The sequence below is a fragment of the Lactuca saligna genome, chromosome 2, assembly GCF_052625555.1.
Source record: "Lactuca saligna cultivar CGN05327 chromosome 2, ASM5262555v1, whole genome shotgun sequence".
Classification (NCBI taxonomy): domain Eukaryota; kingdom Viridiplantae; phylum Streptophyta; class Magnoliopsida; order Asterales; family Asteraceae; genus Lactuca; species Lactuca saligna.
Window position 1 is genome coordinate 4,530,077 of NC_136418.1, and position 14,636 is coordinate 4,544,712.

The 14,636-nt window shown below is 32.9% G+C and overlaps 1 protein-coding gene across 3 annotated transcripts; it reads right to left on the bottom strand.

Moving 5' to 3' along the window:
- Positions 1–361: 361 nt before the first annotated feature.
- On the bottom strand, positions 362–14,382 carry LOC145030603 (uncharacterized). Of its 3 annotated transcripts, none has more exons than XM_078978977.1 (9): positions 14,273–14,382; positions 10,854–13,578; positions 10,218–10,757; positions 8,067–8,708; positions 4,582–5,289; positions 2,024–2,797; positions 1,847–1,921; positions 1,047–1,203; positions 362–863 (listed from the first exon to the last, which is right to left on the bottom strand). In XM_078978977.1, exons 2-7 carry the CDS (start codon positions 13,548–13,550, stop codon positions 1,907–1,909), a joined length of 5,376 nt encoding a protein of 1,791 aa, XP_078835103.1. In that variant the 5' UTR covers positions 13,551–13,578; positions 14,273–14,382; the 3' UTR covers positions 362–863; positions 1,047–1,203; positions 1,847–1,906. The 3 variants fall into 3 exon arrangements, with proteins under 3 accessions (XP_078835103.1, XP_078835101.1, XP_078835102.1); XM_078978975.1 differs by having other exon boundaries at positions 2,024–2,800; XM_078978976.1 differs by lacking the exon at positions 1,047–1,203 and having other exon boundaries at positions 2,024–2,800.
- Between the last annotated feature and the right edge of the window lie 254 nt (positions 14,383–14,636).

Here is a 14,636-nt window from a genome sequence, read left to right on the forward strand (position 1 = left end):
TAGTACCACCTATCAAAATTAGACTAAGTGTACATTATATTTAAGTTATTGCAAACTTCTTTAGTTGTTTCGTATTTCACCAACGCAATGCTAACAAATTCGATTATAAATTTTTTATCCAAGTTATAATTTTATGATGTATCAAACAAAGTTGCATAGTTAGCTGCTTTGCCTTCATAAATTTACCTAATGTACAAGTAACACATCCATCTAGTTGAAGACTAATGCACTGCAGAGAGTCATCCTTATGAGCCATACTGAGTTATTGACATTAACAGTAACCAAAATAAAATAAAATAAAATAAAAAATACCAGTAGCAAATACATTTGAATAAGTATCAATCTTACTTTAACGGAAAAATATCATCAACAAAATACGAACTTTAGATATGTTTTTCTTAGTTTCCTCTTTTAAATTTACAAAAGTATTGCACCAAAGATGATGAAGCCATACAAACAAATGTAGTTTTTGCTTGCTAAGTGTAATAACAAATTGAAGCATTGACTGAATGTTAACATTTGAGCTCACAAATTTACATAATATTAATGTGTAACCTCACTATGAGAAGCCTCCATCAACAAAAATTATGAACCCTAATGAAAAACGAAAAAAATAGGAAAAGAATAGAAATTAAAGAGTGATACAAAAATAAGTAAGATATTGCCTTCATCATTTCAACATCTGTCATTTTCATATTCTCTTTTTCATAGTCCATACAGGTCCCATTGGTTTTCTTGATTGGTATTTCCTTCATACTGGGTGGCTCATAGTCAAGGGCATTATCATAATTCTCAGGCTTTCATGAACAATGGTTTATTTGAAATCGTCATGAGATATATTCATTGAAGGCGACGATAAAAACCTGCACAGAACATAAGAAGATATCTATAACCAAATTTCATTCTTTTTATCTCAGAAGTTGAAAACAAAACAGAGCTTTATGATGTTTGCTAATAAAGCATTTGTAGTTGAGACTCACTTCTTCAAGAATGAAGTGCTTTTATACAAAAAAAAAAAAAAAAAAACATAAATACACTCAACTTACACTATTTGAAATGTGAGGTTGCTGCCAGGACTTGGTTTGAGATTTTTAAATGGTTGGAGATTTCACAAATTCCTTTTGATTCCGTTCCTGATTTGTTTGTGTTGGTGGATCAGTTGCCTATTGCTTCCAAAAAGAAAGTTGTCTTGGATACTGTGGTCTGTAAATAAAAATAAAAAAAATAAAAAAAATAAAAAAAGTGTTTGCTAGAGGAAAGATAAGGCAGAGTGAGATTGGGGACTCTATTATCCAATTTTCTTATCTTTGGTATAATAACAGGAACAGCAAATGTATCATAGATAGGATAAATTGCTAGTGAGGCTATTTCAGAAAAAAAATAAAAAATACACTCAACTTACAAGAGGTGCCATTGAAGAATTTTATCGAACACTTGGTGTTCATAAAAATAAAGAACACAAATCTGTTGAATTAAGGGCAGTTTTATGTTATTCATTCTTTTTCTTTTCTTTCTTGTCCGGTATGTGCTAAGAGAGTTTCATCTATGGATTATCATTCTATGCACCTTCAACCCCTGAATTTATGTGTTATTTAAAATAATTGAATATGTACAAACCAACCAAAAAAAACTTGTGTAATTATTGCTAAGTTAGTCACATCTTAATCAAATAGAAGAAATGGACACATCATAACATGAGATTACATGAAACAAGAAATTCAATAATTCGAATTGAAATATTAAGCAAGCAACTCTGACAACAAGTCAATTCAATGATCAGATAATTAAGGTAGAGAAACATGTACATGACTAGGAAGAAGGAAACAAGTGTACGATGTAATCATACCTATGCTATATAGCTGACTTCAAAATGAGCCAAACTGGACGTGTGAATTCAAATGTTCCTCTAGAACTCCCATCCCTGTAGGAGATTACAAGAAAGTGGTAAATTAGAGAGTAATGTAAAGTTTTTGTTGGAGAAAACATTAATCTGTTAATAATAACCAAAGGTGACACCACATACCTCTTGTTGATAGGTCTTTATAAAAGAGTTGGGGTCTTCTGTTACATGACACAATCCAAAAGTTGTATCTATTAATTTTAGCTTTGGAGTAGTTGATTGCCCATTTGTGAAAACTGTTATTTTTGGACAATATTTGATTTTCAAAGTATCTAATGATGGCCATTCAAAAGCCTCCTTCCCCAGGCAAAATCCCATGAGATTTGGAAGGTTGTGAAGTCTTATGGATTTCAGACAAGGGAACACAACCTCAGTAGTAGTCGGTCTGGTTTCGGAATCTTCAACTTGCTTCACAATCACATCCATACTCTTGCAGTCACTTATTTTTAGCTCTTGGAGCTGCAATAGACTACCAAGCATGCAACTACTGAAAACGTGTCCAAGAAGGTTACAACTTCCAATTGAGACCTTTGCAAGGTTTGGAAAGTTCAACACTATCCACCGATTGCTCTTCCACACATGCTTCAGATTATATATTCCACCCAAAGTCACCTCTTTCAGCTTCTCAAATACCACAACAGATTGTGTTTCAATATCCACATCTTCATTTGTCCCTTCTGCTACTTCAAATAACTCCTCTATTACAGAGTAATAAACAGTGGTAATAGAAAGCTTTTCAAGATTCTTCAAATTAAGCAACTCCTTGCATGGAAAAATTATGCGGCTTTTCAACAATTTGTCACTCCTTTGTGCATCTACTTCAACTAAATTTGAAAGAGACCAAGGGAACTGAAGTAGCTTTATCAAATCTGGAGTAGAGCACATAGGGAGTTGAGTCTGCTAAGAAAAATCAAACATAGATCATCTCAAACACTACAATTATATATAAAGGACAAACACATTTAGTATATAAACATAGTAAAGGATTGCAAGTTCTATTATTTTTAAACGAGGCAACATGTATTTCCAATCAACAACCTAGTTTATGGCACTGCTTACATTATTTTCTGAGAAGATGAGCACTGTGAAGAAAAATTCTGATTTATACATTGCATTTGTTTAAACAATTTAGATTTTATTGATGAATGTCGATTTGTTTAAACAATTTAGATTTTATCAATGATTGAGTCTTTTTAAATAAAAGTAAAAAAATTAAATATTTGTGTTTGTGTGTGTGTGGGGTGGGCAGATAAAATAAAAAGTAAAACTGTAAAAGTTAAGTGTTTTGGCTACTTCAAATAGGTAGTTTTTCATGTACTGAATGTTTACATCCAACTTTTTTAGGAAAAAAGATAACTATGTTATTGTATTTTTATTGCATTGTCAAATACAACAAATGATATATGGATGATATACTTATACTTTTACAATCATCTCAGCAATACTATTTTTGTCAAATTTAGGTAATAAACGCTACATAAATATCAAGCTTGTAGAAGATGAGAGAGAAAAGAACAACTTGATTAACTACTAACATCACATTATTATAAAATATGTTAGATAATTGGATTAAACTGGATGAAAACGATATAAATGATTCAATTACAAAATATAGCTCCATACAAAAATCTATTTGTTAATAGATATGAGTGAAAATATGTAAAATAAGCTAATGCTTTTATTTCCATCTATTTTGTGTTTTTTTCTTAACTGAATGAAGTTGTTGGTTCTAAGTTCCTAATTAATGATTTATAAACTTTCAAATGATTTGAATAAGAATGAACTTGCCAAGTATCATTTGTAATACACAAGAAAATAATTTTTTATATTCATATATTTGATATAAATTCTTAAATCTTCTGTTTTCAAGGAAAGAAACTATTATGTGAATTTTAGAAGCCCTTTTTCTTAGGTGCTTATTTTGTTATGCCTTTAGTCGAATACTTGCCCAGACTCCAAACCTTCAAGCCACTAGTTAGATTTGTTTGTTTTTTTTTTTAGCAAAAACTGCAAATTTGGTCCATGCGTTTGTCGATTTTTGCGGTTACGGTCCCTGTGGTTCCAAAATTACAAAGTTGGTCCTTCTCACCAGGTTTGTATCAAAATTGAAAAGACTTATTTACTGTTTTAATTTCTTTTTTTAAGTTTTCTTTAATATTAATTAAACATTAAAAAATGCAAAAAAGAAAATAAACCCCTAACCCCCACCCAACTCCTCCTTTCTTTACCTTCTTTCTCTGTGATGCTCTTGGGGTTGCAAGCCGGTGAAAATAGGGACAATGTAAAGAAGAAGGGATTGTTGATCTGATTCCGATCAAAACTAGTATTGTATATGTTCAGAAATGTTGGACATGAAAAAACCACCCACAATGAATGCGTCAATTGGGCCTTTGTCTTTAGTTCATCTAACTTGATTTAAATATTAAATTGCTAACTTATGAATTAGTGAATATAACATCTTTCATAACATAAGGGATAACTTAATATCTTAGGAATGAAATATTAATTTATAATAAAAAATAAGATTGCATATTTTCATAACTTTTTATGGATATAAAAAAGGGAAGTGGTTATATATGTATTTTCATTTGGTTTTGTTTTATGTTTCCTTCTGGAATACAAATATGAACCAACTAATTTTTGTAAGCAAATAATATGTTGAACATCATAAAACGACATACCTCATGTGTAGCATTGGTCAAATGGAAGTTGAGGCCATATTGATCAAGACTATGCTTGCCTAATCCTGTATGTATGTAGTTGAGCTTCGGAGCCTTGGAGTGACCAGATGTGAAATTCATCATTTGTGGGCAGCCATAAATCTTAACCTTTTCCAATGCTTTCCACCTGAACTCATTCGTCCCCAAGAAGAAACCCTTGAGATCTGGTAAATCTACAAGTGTAAGGGACTTGAGACGTGGGAAGACTATAATAGATTTAGATTTTTCTGTGTGCTCTGTGTCTTCCTTCACAATCACTTTCACTGCCTTGCATTCTGCTACAGTCAATTCTTTGAGTTGCTTGAGGCTTTCAAGTGTGGAACTTGTGAATATATATTCCAAAACTTCACATTTACTGATGACCAATATTGTTAGGTTGGGCAATTGAAGCAGTGTCATATTGGCCGACCTTGGGATGGTGATTGCAGTACAAGTATCATCACTTCCATCACCAACATTCGTAGTACTATCAACACCATCTTTGTTTATTTCTTTACTTTCAAATATCTCCACCATTGACTTACATTCTTTTATTCTCAACTCTTCAAGCTTATTCAGTTGTCCCACTACATTGGATGGAAACACTCTTGATAGGGCAGGACAATTATATATCTCAATCTTTTTGGAGTATTGGCATAAGAACCACGAAGCAACACCGACTTGAGAACACTACAACAACACATGAAAAAATGGATCTATTTAAATTAACAAAGCTTAGTTGTTTGCCACACACATACACACTACAATTTAACATATCATTTGTTTCTAAAAGTGTGGTTACAAACATGAGTGCTTCCCTTTAGTTTGCCGAGACTTCGGTCTCTTCCAAAAAAAAAAAAAAAAAAACGTGAGTGCTTCACACAACTAAGGTAATTAAGTAACAATGTGGACAATGGAAGTTGAAATCCAAAAGGGCAATATACAGAAAAAATGGATAAAAGGTCTAGGAATAAAGAGAAACCAAATCGTGGTGTTTGGACTCCTTGAGGAAAAAAGTTTGTCAAATGACCAAAATACCCTCGTTATACATAGACAAAATAAGTAAAAACAAGAAACTAATCAGTTGTATGCTATGCTTATATTGTTGGCAGGAGAGAACAAGTAGATGGTGGATGAAAGAAAAGGCACACTAAATCAATCATAAAAGTGGCCTTAATTATATAGGCTTAGAAGAGATTATGACAACCTACAAATAGGAAACTGACACAAGAAAAATAAAACTGCTACGTGCTAAATAACACAGCTAATTAGCATTTATTCAAATTAAAACTTGAAAATGAAGAGACTTTGAAGTACTTTGATTAGCAATTAATCAACATATATTTCTCGTGCAGAAGCAAAGTGTATGACACCGGAAGTGGACATGGTGGTCATGATAATGGTTAGTCTCATCTTTGAAACTAAAAAAAAAAAAGACAATAAATATGAGATATAAACACATGAAAGTATGATATAAAGCATAAAATAAACAAATATTTCACCTGGAGTTATAGCTATGAAATTTACTTATCTGAACTGAAGAAAGTCTAAATGAAAGAAATAACAACGCATTTCCATTTATTCGTTTATTATAGCATCCTACTTTCATTTCTTTATATTGCAGTAACGGAAATCATTTGTATTTGAATGAAATTGCAATAAAATGGGTGAGTTACTTAAAGTACAATGCTTTAATAGGAAAAAATGAAAGTAAGATGCTCTTATACGCAAATCAATGAAAGTAAATTGCTATTTCTATAATTTTAGACTTTAATAAATGACACAAGACTACCATAAAGGTACTTTGAAAATCCACCCAACTATAGCATTGTACTTTCGACTTTTCTTATCAGGCTGTTGTAGCCACATATAATTGGGTATATTTTTTCAAAGTATAATGCTATAACTGGAAGAAATGAAAGTAGGATGATGTAATAAGAAAATAAAGGAAAGTATTTTGAACAGAGAAAATGACTAAAAATATAGTTGTTTTTCTGTATATGGTTTATGAATAGAAAATAAAAGGCATTGGACTCTATAACCCATTCCCTCCTCAATGTGGGAAAATGAAAACATAACTTTACTCCTAAATTTATTTATTATTAGGAAATGAGTTTGAAATCAATATGCTTATATTTCCGTACCTGCATTGATTACATGCATCATCTTCTTCATGTTTTAAATAATTTTACTAACATGAAGGGTTAATTAGAACACAATGACAAAAGGAAGAAAAATTTAATATGGAGAATGTTAGCATCTGATCAGCCGTTATCAATAATTAATTTATTCCAAGTCTTCCATCATGTGTGTGTGCTACATCTAAACCCACATATATTGGTCTAGATAATTTGATCTTTAGAAAAAAGTTTATATTTTAACATTTGTGAATATAGAATTCTCAAAAAAGTTTATATTTTTGCATTTGTGAATATAGAATTATTGAGAAGGCCAAATCCAAGAAACAGCTAACGACTCTTATCAATATCAGTGTCTATAGTGAAAATAAAGGTTTATATTTTAACATTTGTGAATATAGAATTCTCAAAAAAGTTTATATTTTTGCATTTGTGAATATAGAATCATTGAGAAGGCCAAATCCAAGAAACAGCTAACGACTCTTATCAATATCAGTGTCTATAGTGAAAATAAAGGTGCGTTTATTATACATCTATGATTGTTCATTAGATTGTATATTGCAAAATCTATCTTGATTCTAATATTCAGAATAGAAAGCATTTTTGGAACAATTATTCTTTTCAAGGGAGTCATTTTCAATATAGACTTGGGAAATTATATTTGATAAATGAAGATCTTGAGACTTCCCATAACTGACAATCTTGTTGTTTGGCTGGATGATTGACCAATGTCTTAAATTTAATACTTTTAAAAAAAAGTTGTAAACAGGAGTCTTTTGCCATATATTGTACTTAAATATTTTTCAGTTCCATGTCGGAAAAAAAAAAAGATTTTTTTTTGAAAGATAAAAAAAAAGATATTTCTTTTAAACAACAAACTGAACTTTATTAAGCTAAAATTGCAAGCTAGGAAACAAACAAAAAAAAAAACATGAATAAAATCATTTTTGTTCCAGTTTTCATATTACTTAACAAACAATCAAGAGTAACTATGATATGACTTATATACATTTATCAATCAATTTTTTTCTCTCCCTCACAATCGGGTCTAAATCAGCCATCTGTTTTAGTTAAAACTGGATAAAAAAAATGCATTTGATATGATTTATAACCATGCTTAAGAGAAATAACTTTAATGACCTATGCAAACGAATAAACTGGAAAAAAAATTAGGTATTTAGTTAGTTATTTTGTCTTTCCAGCTTCAGAAGAATTAGCTTATTGAGTTATATAAAGCAGCAAATGGAGAAGAAAATATTAAAATAAATATATATAAATAAAACAAATAACTGAATGTGTAAAGGATCCACTAGTTAAGAGAAATGATACCTTGAACTGATCATGGATGGAAGTAGTTGTGATCGTAGTACCGCCATCGATACTCTTTAGGCGTGGCAGAGAATCAAGGTAGAGAGAATCAAGAAGAGGGAAGGAGAAGGTGTTTGTGTGAGTAGAAGATATTATTTCTTCATTTTCATCATTAATATCTCTATTTGAAACAACTTCTTTAATACCATCACACCACCTTATCCAGACCTCCTTTAAGTTGGGAAGAAGTTTGCCCATGAGAGGTGAAAATAAGTACTTTATGATATGACACTTTTCCATGTATATGTTTGTGAGGTTGTGGAATGAGTAGGATTGTGATTGGTTTTGAGGAATTACAAGTTTCTTCCAATTGCACTTCCACACATCACTCATCCTCGACATATTTACTAAATATAATTCCTTGAGGTGGGGAAGTAGTAGTGGTGGTGGTTGATGATTATATTTATGCAGAGTTGTTGTCAAATCTGTGCTGCTGCTACTGGAACTCTCTATCTCAAACACCACTTCAACAACCATACAATCATGTACAATAAGTCTTTGAAGGTGATTAACGTGAAAAGGTTTGGGATGAATTGAGGATTCAACGTCAGGAATATTACCATCCACCTCTGAAATGATCTCTGCCTTGGATATTACATTAATCTGCACATATCTCAACAACAAAAATAATTCAGAATTTCCAATAACAAAAATTTAAATTAATTATTCATAAATGGCACACCTCTTTAAATCTATTTACATAACTAAAGTTGACAGTGATTAAATTAACGGATTTTAAGTAATTTCCAATGATGACTTATTTGATACCTACAAAAAATATTCAAAATACTCGCATTTACACAAATATGTAAAAATAACTTTTGTAGACTAATGTACACAATTGGTTATCTGGTTTTTTGGTTTACGTACAAAAAAATCATTTTGCAATTTTGATCCATATCACTCACACCGTTAACTTACGTCGGTTAAAACTTATAAAATGACTATTTTGCCCTTCTTTTATTTTCTATTATTAATTATCATGAAAATTATTCATAGGTCCCACCACCCATATATCGCTCCAATGTCCCCCTCTTTCCCCTTTCACCATCTTCCTCATCTAGCTCCCGTATCTGTTCCTCCATTGCAATCACTTTCCTCCACTACCATATCAATCTCAGGTGCATTTTCATCATCATCAAGCATGGAAAATGCAAGGCATAGCATGAATTCAACAACGATATCTTATCGTCTTCAACACATTATTCAGTGAGTTGAAATCCAAAATCATCATGTAAGATGCGACTAACATAAAACATACACCCGATAAATAGAAAAAAGGCAATGCTTACAACATATTGTCACAACCCAAAACCAGACAACATGTCTCCAAAAGAAATTGTACTTTTTGGGTATCAGATGAGCGAAATCTTAAATTGAAGTGAAAAAGTTGCAGGACAAGTGGGGGATGATGCAAGAACATCCAGTTTCAGGTGAAATTTACAAACAACTGAAGTGAGATGTCCTTTAAGGCTTCATATATGACCTAATGAAGGAGACATAGAGGGGAGTCGAGATGGTCACTAGGAGGGAGGACCAAGATAAAGGGGACGAGATTTTAATATTTACTCTTTTTTTTACCATAAATCAATAATTTTGAGTGATCACTAGAATAAATATCTAAAATCTTCGCATTTAATGGGAATATATAAAAATATTAATTTTCAATCGCTCTTAATGATGCGGTGTAAATATGTAATATTTGAAGTTACAATTGTTATAAAATATTAAACAAATGCTCGAGTATAGTGAAATAACAAAAATAAGAAAATAAGAAAAACTTGCTTATAAATATGTAAAAGTGATAATATAAAGGTTGAAAGACATCAATACTTAGCACTGTAGGAAATCTAGCCTACTTCTCCACACTTAAAAATGTAGTATTTATGTAATTTGTCCATGTTTTCAAATGTGGAGTAATAAATTGTTTTTGTATATAATTGATTGATTTATTATAGTGTGATGTGTGTATATGTATATGTATATATGTACACACACTCACACATATGTAGATACACATACAGATATAAGTGTGAGGGTATATATAGAAGCACATACAAATAAGTGCTGTAACATCAAAATAGAAATTGAAAGCTCAATGACATCACATACCTCCTTGCTTTTCTGAACCAATTCGATGTTTCTCTTTCTTGCTTCACAAGGTCTCCTACCATCTATACTCACATTCATAAGTATTCCCACGTCAGAATTGGTGACAGTCGGTGTGAATACGTTTACAAGCCTCTCGCACTCTTGTATTTCTATACTTTCAACAGCTTGAAAGGTACGGATGAGGATATCAGAGCTACTTTCACCTTTCATCCTCCACAACTCTCTTAGCATCTCCAAATTAGATACGTTAATTTCTCTCAAGCTGCTACTGTATTCTTCAGTTTCACCAACACAACTCATGTCGATGTTAAACAACACTTTGATGCTTCCACAGGATGAAACATGAAGCTCTTCCAGACGACCCAACAAGAACATGGGATTGGTTGGAAACAGATTCACAAGATTATCACATTCCCTCACTCTAATCTCTCTCAACATGCAGGCATTAACTTCGTCACTACTACTAAATTGATAAGGCCATATCTCTTTCAGCTTATCTATCCTCGAAATCCTCAATTTCTCCAACTTAGGAATCAACACCTACACAATACGTAAGAGATGTTGATCATCAATAACACCATCTAATGACAATATATTGTGCAATTATATTAAAAATATTTTGGTTAAGGAACGTACCCCTTTGTTGAAGAAAGGTTGAATTGCAGAGACATTACTGGACATAGAAGATGTTGCAGATGTTTTCTCAGGATAAATGCTACTGAAATTAGGAAGGCCATCAAGTTCCAACTCCACCAGCTGTGGTAGCTCAATTACATTAGCAGTGTTGCAAAGACCTATCAACTCTGGTAGCATCTTCAATGATAGAAACTTTAGCCCTTGAAACTTGATTACCCCATCTCCACCATTTTCACTATGTGCAAGTACTTCCAGAACAGGGCACTTTGAAACTGTGAGGCGCTCAAGCTTCATTAAACAATTTGCAATAGGGACTGTGAAGAGGTATCTTATGTTTTTACACTTGATAACATCAAGGACTCTTAGATTATTAAATGACTGTTGGGGAAGATGAACTGATTCCACTAAAACTTCTTCAATATCATTCATACCATCCACCTCCAAATAAAGCACCGAAGTTTTCTCAAACAACTCATTGATGCTAGATTCCAATAGCTCATTTTTGTTAGTGACCAACCTCAATGTGTTTTCAAATGAGTGCATATTTTTGTCAGTATTCTCTACTAAACCACATCCCATAGAGATCCTGAACCTTTTAAGTTCAGTAAACAGCATATTCTTCGGCATACCGTTGTTGTCAAAGAACTCAACTTCTAATGCAGAAAGATGATTTGAAAGCTCTGCTAATTCAACACGATTGCTGTCTGTGAACCTAATTGCCTCTTCATCAGCAACTCTCATATAAAGCTCTTCAAGCTCGACCAAATTTATCAAGACACCATCATCAATATGAAGATTTACACACCCTGTCAAATCCAGTAGCTTTAGCTTCTTCAAATTTCCGATTGTGGATTGCAACTTTCTGATCCCGCAATGTGCAAAACTGAGCACTTCCAAATTCAAAAGTTCACCAATAACAGAGCAATCAAACATCAATAAGCATTTATGGAAAATGAGTGTCCGAAGCCTAGTGGAGCACTGAAGTGATCTGAGGAGCAACGGATACTGCATATTTTCATACGCTATAACTTCAAGATTTTCCATTCTTTGATAAAAATCTTCAGGAAACGTAAGCGACTTATCTCCATGCATAAGTCTCAAAAGTGCAAGGTTTGGGTATTTAAAGTCTCTAGGAAACTCAAACATACCCCTGCAAGTAATAGAAATTCTGTTACAAGACTCACTCATTCCGGCACTACTCCACTTTGAATTATCACCATGGTTGATTATCCATGGATGGTCACCCTTAGAAACTCTTCCTAAAACAAAATCGAGCACAAGATCATGCATTTTGACACACCCATCATCATCATCATCGCCATCCATCAACAAATTTGCTTTTTTGAGACTGTGCACATGCGTCTCTGTCCCGTCCCTAGCCTCTCCCAAAGTAGAAACTCCATTCAACAACCGTAGGCCCCATGCATATCTTGTGAGTTCCTCGATTGGAATATTAAAGTCATCAGGAAACAAGCCACACAGAAGAAAAATTGCTTTTTCCTCCTCTTCTTGTATATATTCGTAGCTTATCTTAATACTTTCTTGCACATAATCAAGATTTTTATTCTCCAAACGGCGAAGTGTATCTCTCCACGCAACCTTTTCTTCAAACTTAAGACGAATGGCAATGAGATTAATGGCAAGGGGCAAAAACCCACATCTTCTCACGATCTTTGTTCCTATTTTATTCAGCTCCTTATCATGTTTTAAAGCACCTGTAATTTCCCAAAAGAAATTTTGTGCTTCAGGCTCCTCCATCACTTCCACTCTAACTATTTTCAAATCTGAATCAGCTTCTACAGCAATTTGTTTGCAAATATTTTCATATCGTGATGTCAGCAACAGCTTGAAGCCGTTAGGCAAAGGACTCAATCCAATATCTTTGAGTTCAATTGTCTCCCATACATCATCTAATATCAGCAAAACCTTTCTTTTACCTTCTAGAAGTTTCTCAAATGTTATACGAAGACGATCTGCTCTTGCTTCTTTACTCATTTCAGTTAGAGATGAGCCCATGTAATCTGCTACAGCTTGCTGAATAGAAAACATGTTAATTTGTTGCCCAATAACCACCTTCACAACATAATCAAACATCTTCTTATCTTCTGCAGTCTTTTTCACTTGTTCCATCATAGTGGTTTTTCCCACACCTCCCATTCCACATAGGGCTATCACTTTGCTCTTGTGATCTTGTTGAAGGAAATCGAGTATCTCCTTAAAACTTTTCTCTCTCGATCTGAAGTGATTTTGGGCACCAGCATCCGGAGGTGAAGAACTAGATGCGATTTTCGAGTTCACTTTCCCAAGAGGTCTTTGAGCATCACTCCAAGTTATCTTACTATTTTCATCAATAAAACTTTCCATCTCCTCCATAATCTTGAATGCCTTCCTTCCAGCTCGATACCTCATTTTCATGTTAAAACATCCATTCCCAGTACTTGGAATGCTTTGAGCTTTTTCTTTAGTCTTTTCAACTTCTTCCAACCAACTAGGTATACGAGCAGGTATCTCCAGATTACTTATATTGTTTCTTTCCATGTGCTTTTTGACATCAAGGATTGTACCATCCAGTTGCTTCATTTTGGCATTCATGTTCCTAACAAGTTTTGTGGAGGAAAAGATATATCCGAGCTGTTTTTTAACAGGATCCATTAATGACTGAACAAAAGGACTTATGATTGCAGATATAAACTCCATCTTTCAGTATTCTAGCTTTTACAAAGACCTGCAAACCATGTAATAGACAATAAAGGCAATGAAATTGTTAAAAGTTGTTAATTATTAACTTGCTTAGCTATCTTTATTCAAATATAATATACAATCCATAGATAATTAGTGTTATAAAAGTTTCCTTCGGGATTTAAGACACATAACCAGTTTGGCTAGAATAGAAATATAGAATTGATAGTTGGTAAATTAATGTGTATGTAAATTCATAGTTAATTTTGCTGTTTGTCTTCCCTTGTCAACTTAACCTTGGTTTTCTTTGAAATGATTGAAAGTGGGAATAGATTGTTAATTTCAACATCTTCATCATCGTGTAAAATTGTGAGAGATGAGGAACAAAATACCGTGCCTTTTAATTAGGGGTTTATTAGTTGTAAACAGAGTCCTACAGTGATACAATTAGGGGGTTTATTAGGGCTAGAACTGATCTCTACGTGGAAGCATCTGTCCTAAGAAAACCATTCCTCCAAAACATAGTTCAATAATCAAAAGAGGGAAAATGAGGAGGCACTGTCATTCATTTAAATATATACTTGATTTTATATGTGGAGCATACACGAACAATCCACAACAAGTAACAAAGCAAACATTTTTTTTCAGATAATTTCGTCAAGGATCGATAGATTTAAAACAAAAAACAACTAAGAAAAGTTATTCATAAACAAAGAGAAAAACTTTCAACAAAAACATACCTCTTCTACTATATGCGCCTGTGCTAATGTTTGCTGTTTTTGCTGGTGTGTACAACTGGTTTGAATTGTGAAGAAGAAGGCCAATATATGAAGTATGAACAAGCCTCAATTATTGCTGTTGCGCTGCAAATACTACGGATTTGGATGAATGGAAGTAATGCAGTCAACAGTCATAATCTAGGTACTAAAAGCATTGCCTAACGTACTACAGAGTATAGCTCAAATAGTACAGTCAACAGTCAACGGTCCCACATATTGCTATTGAAGCACGATACAATGTTGGACCTACCCCACAGACCATTAAGATGGAGTTTTTAGATATTGAAAAAACTATATAGTTCTAAAAATATTTACTAAAATAGGG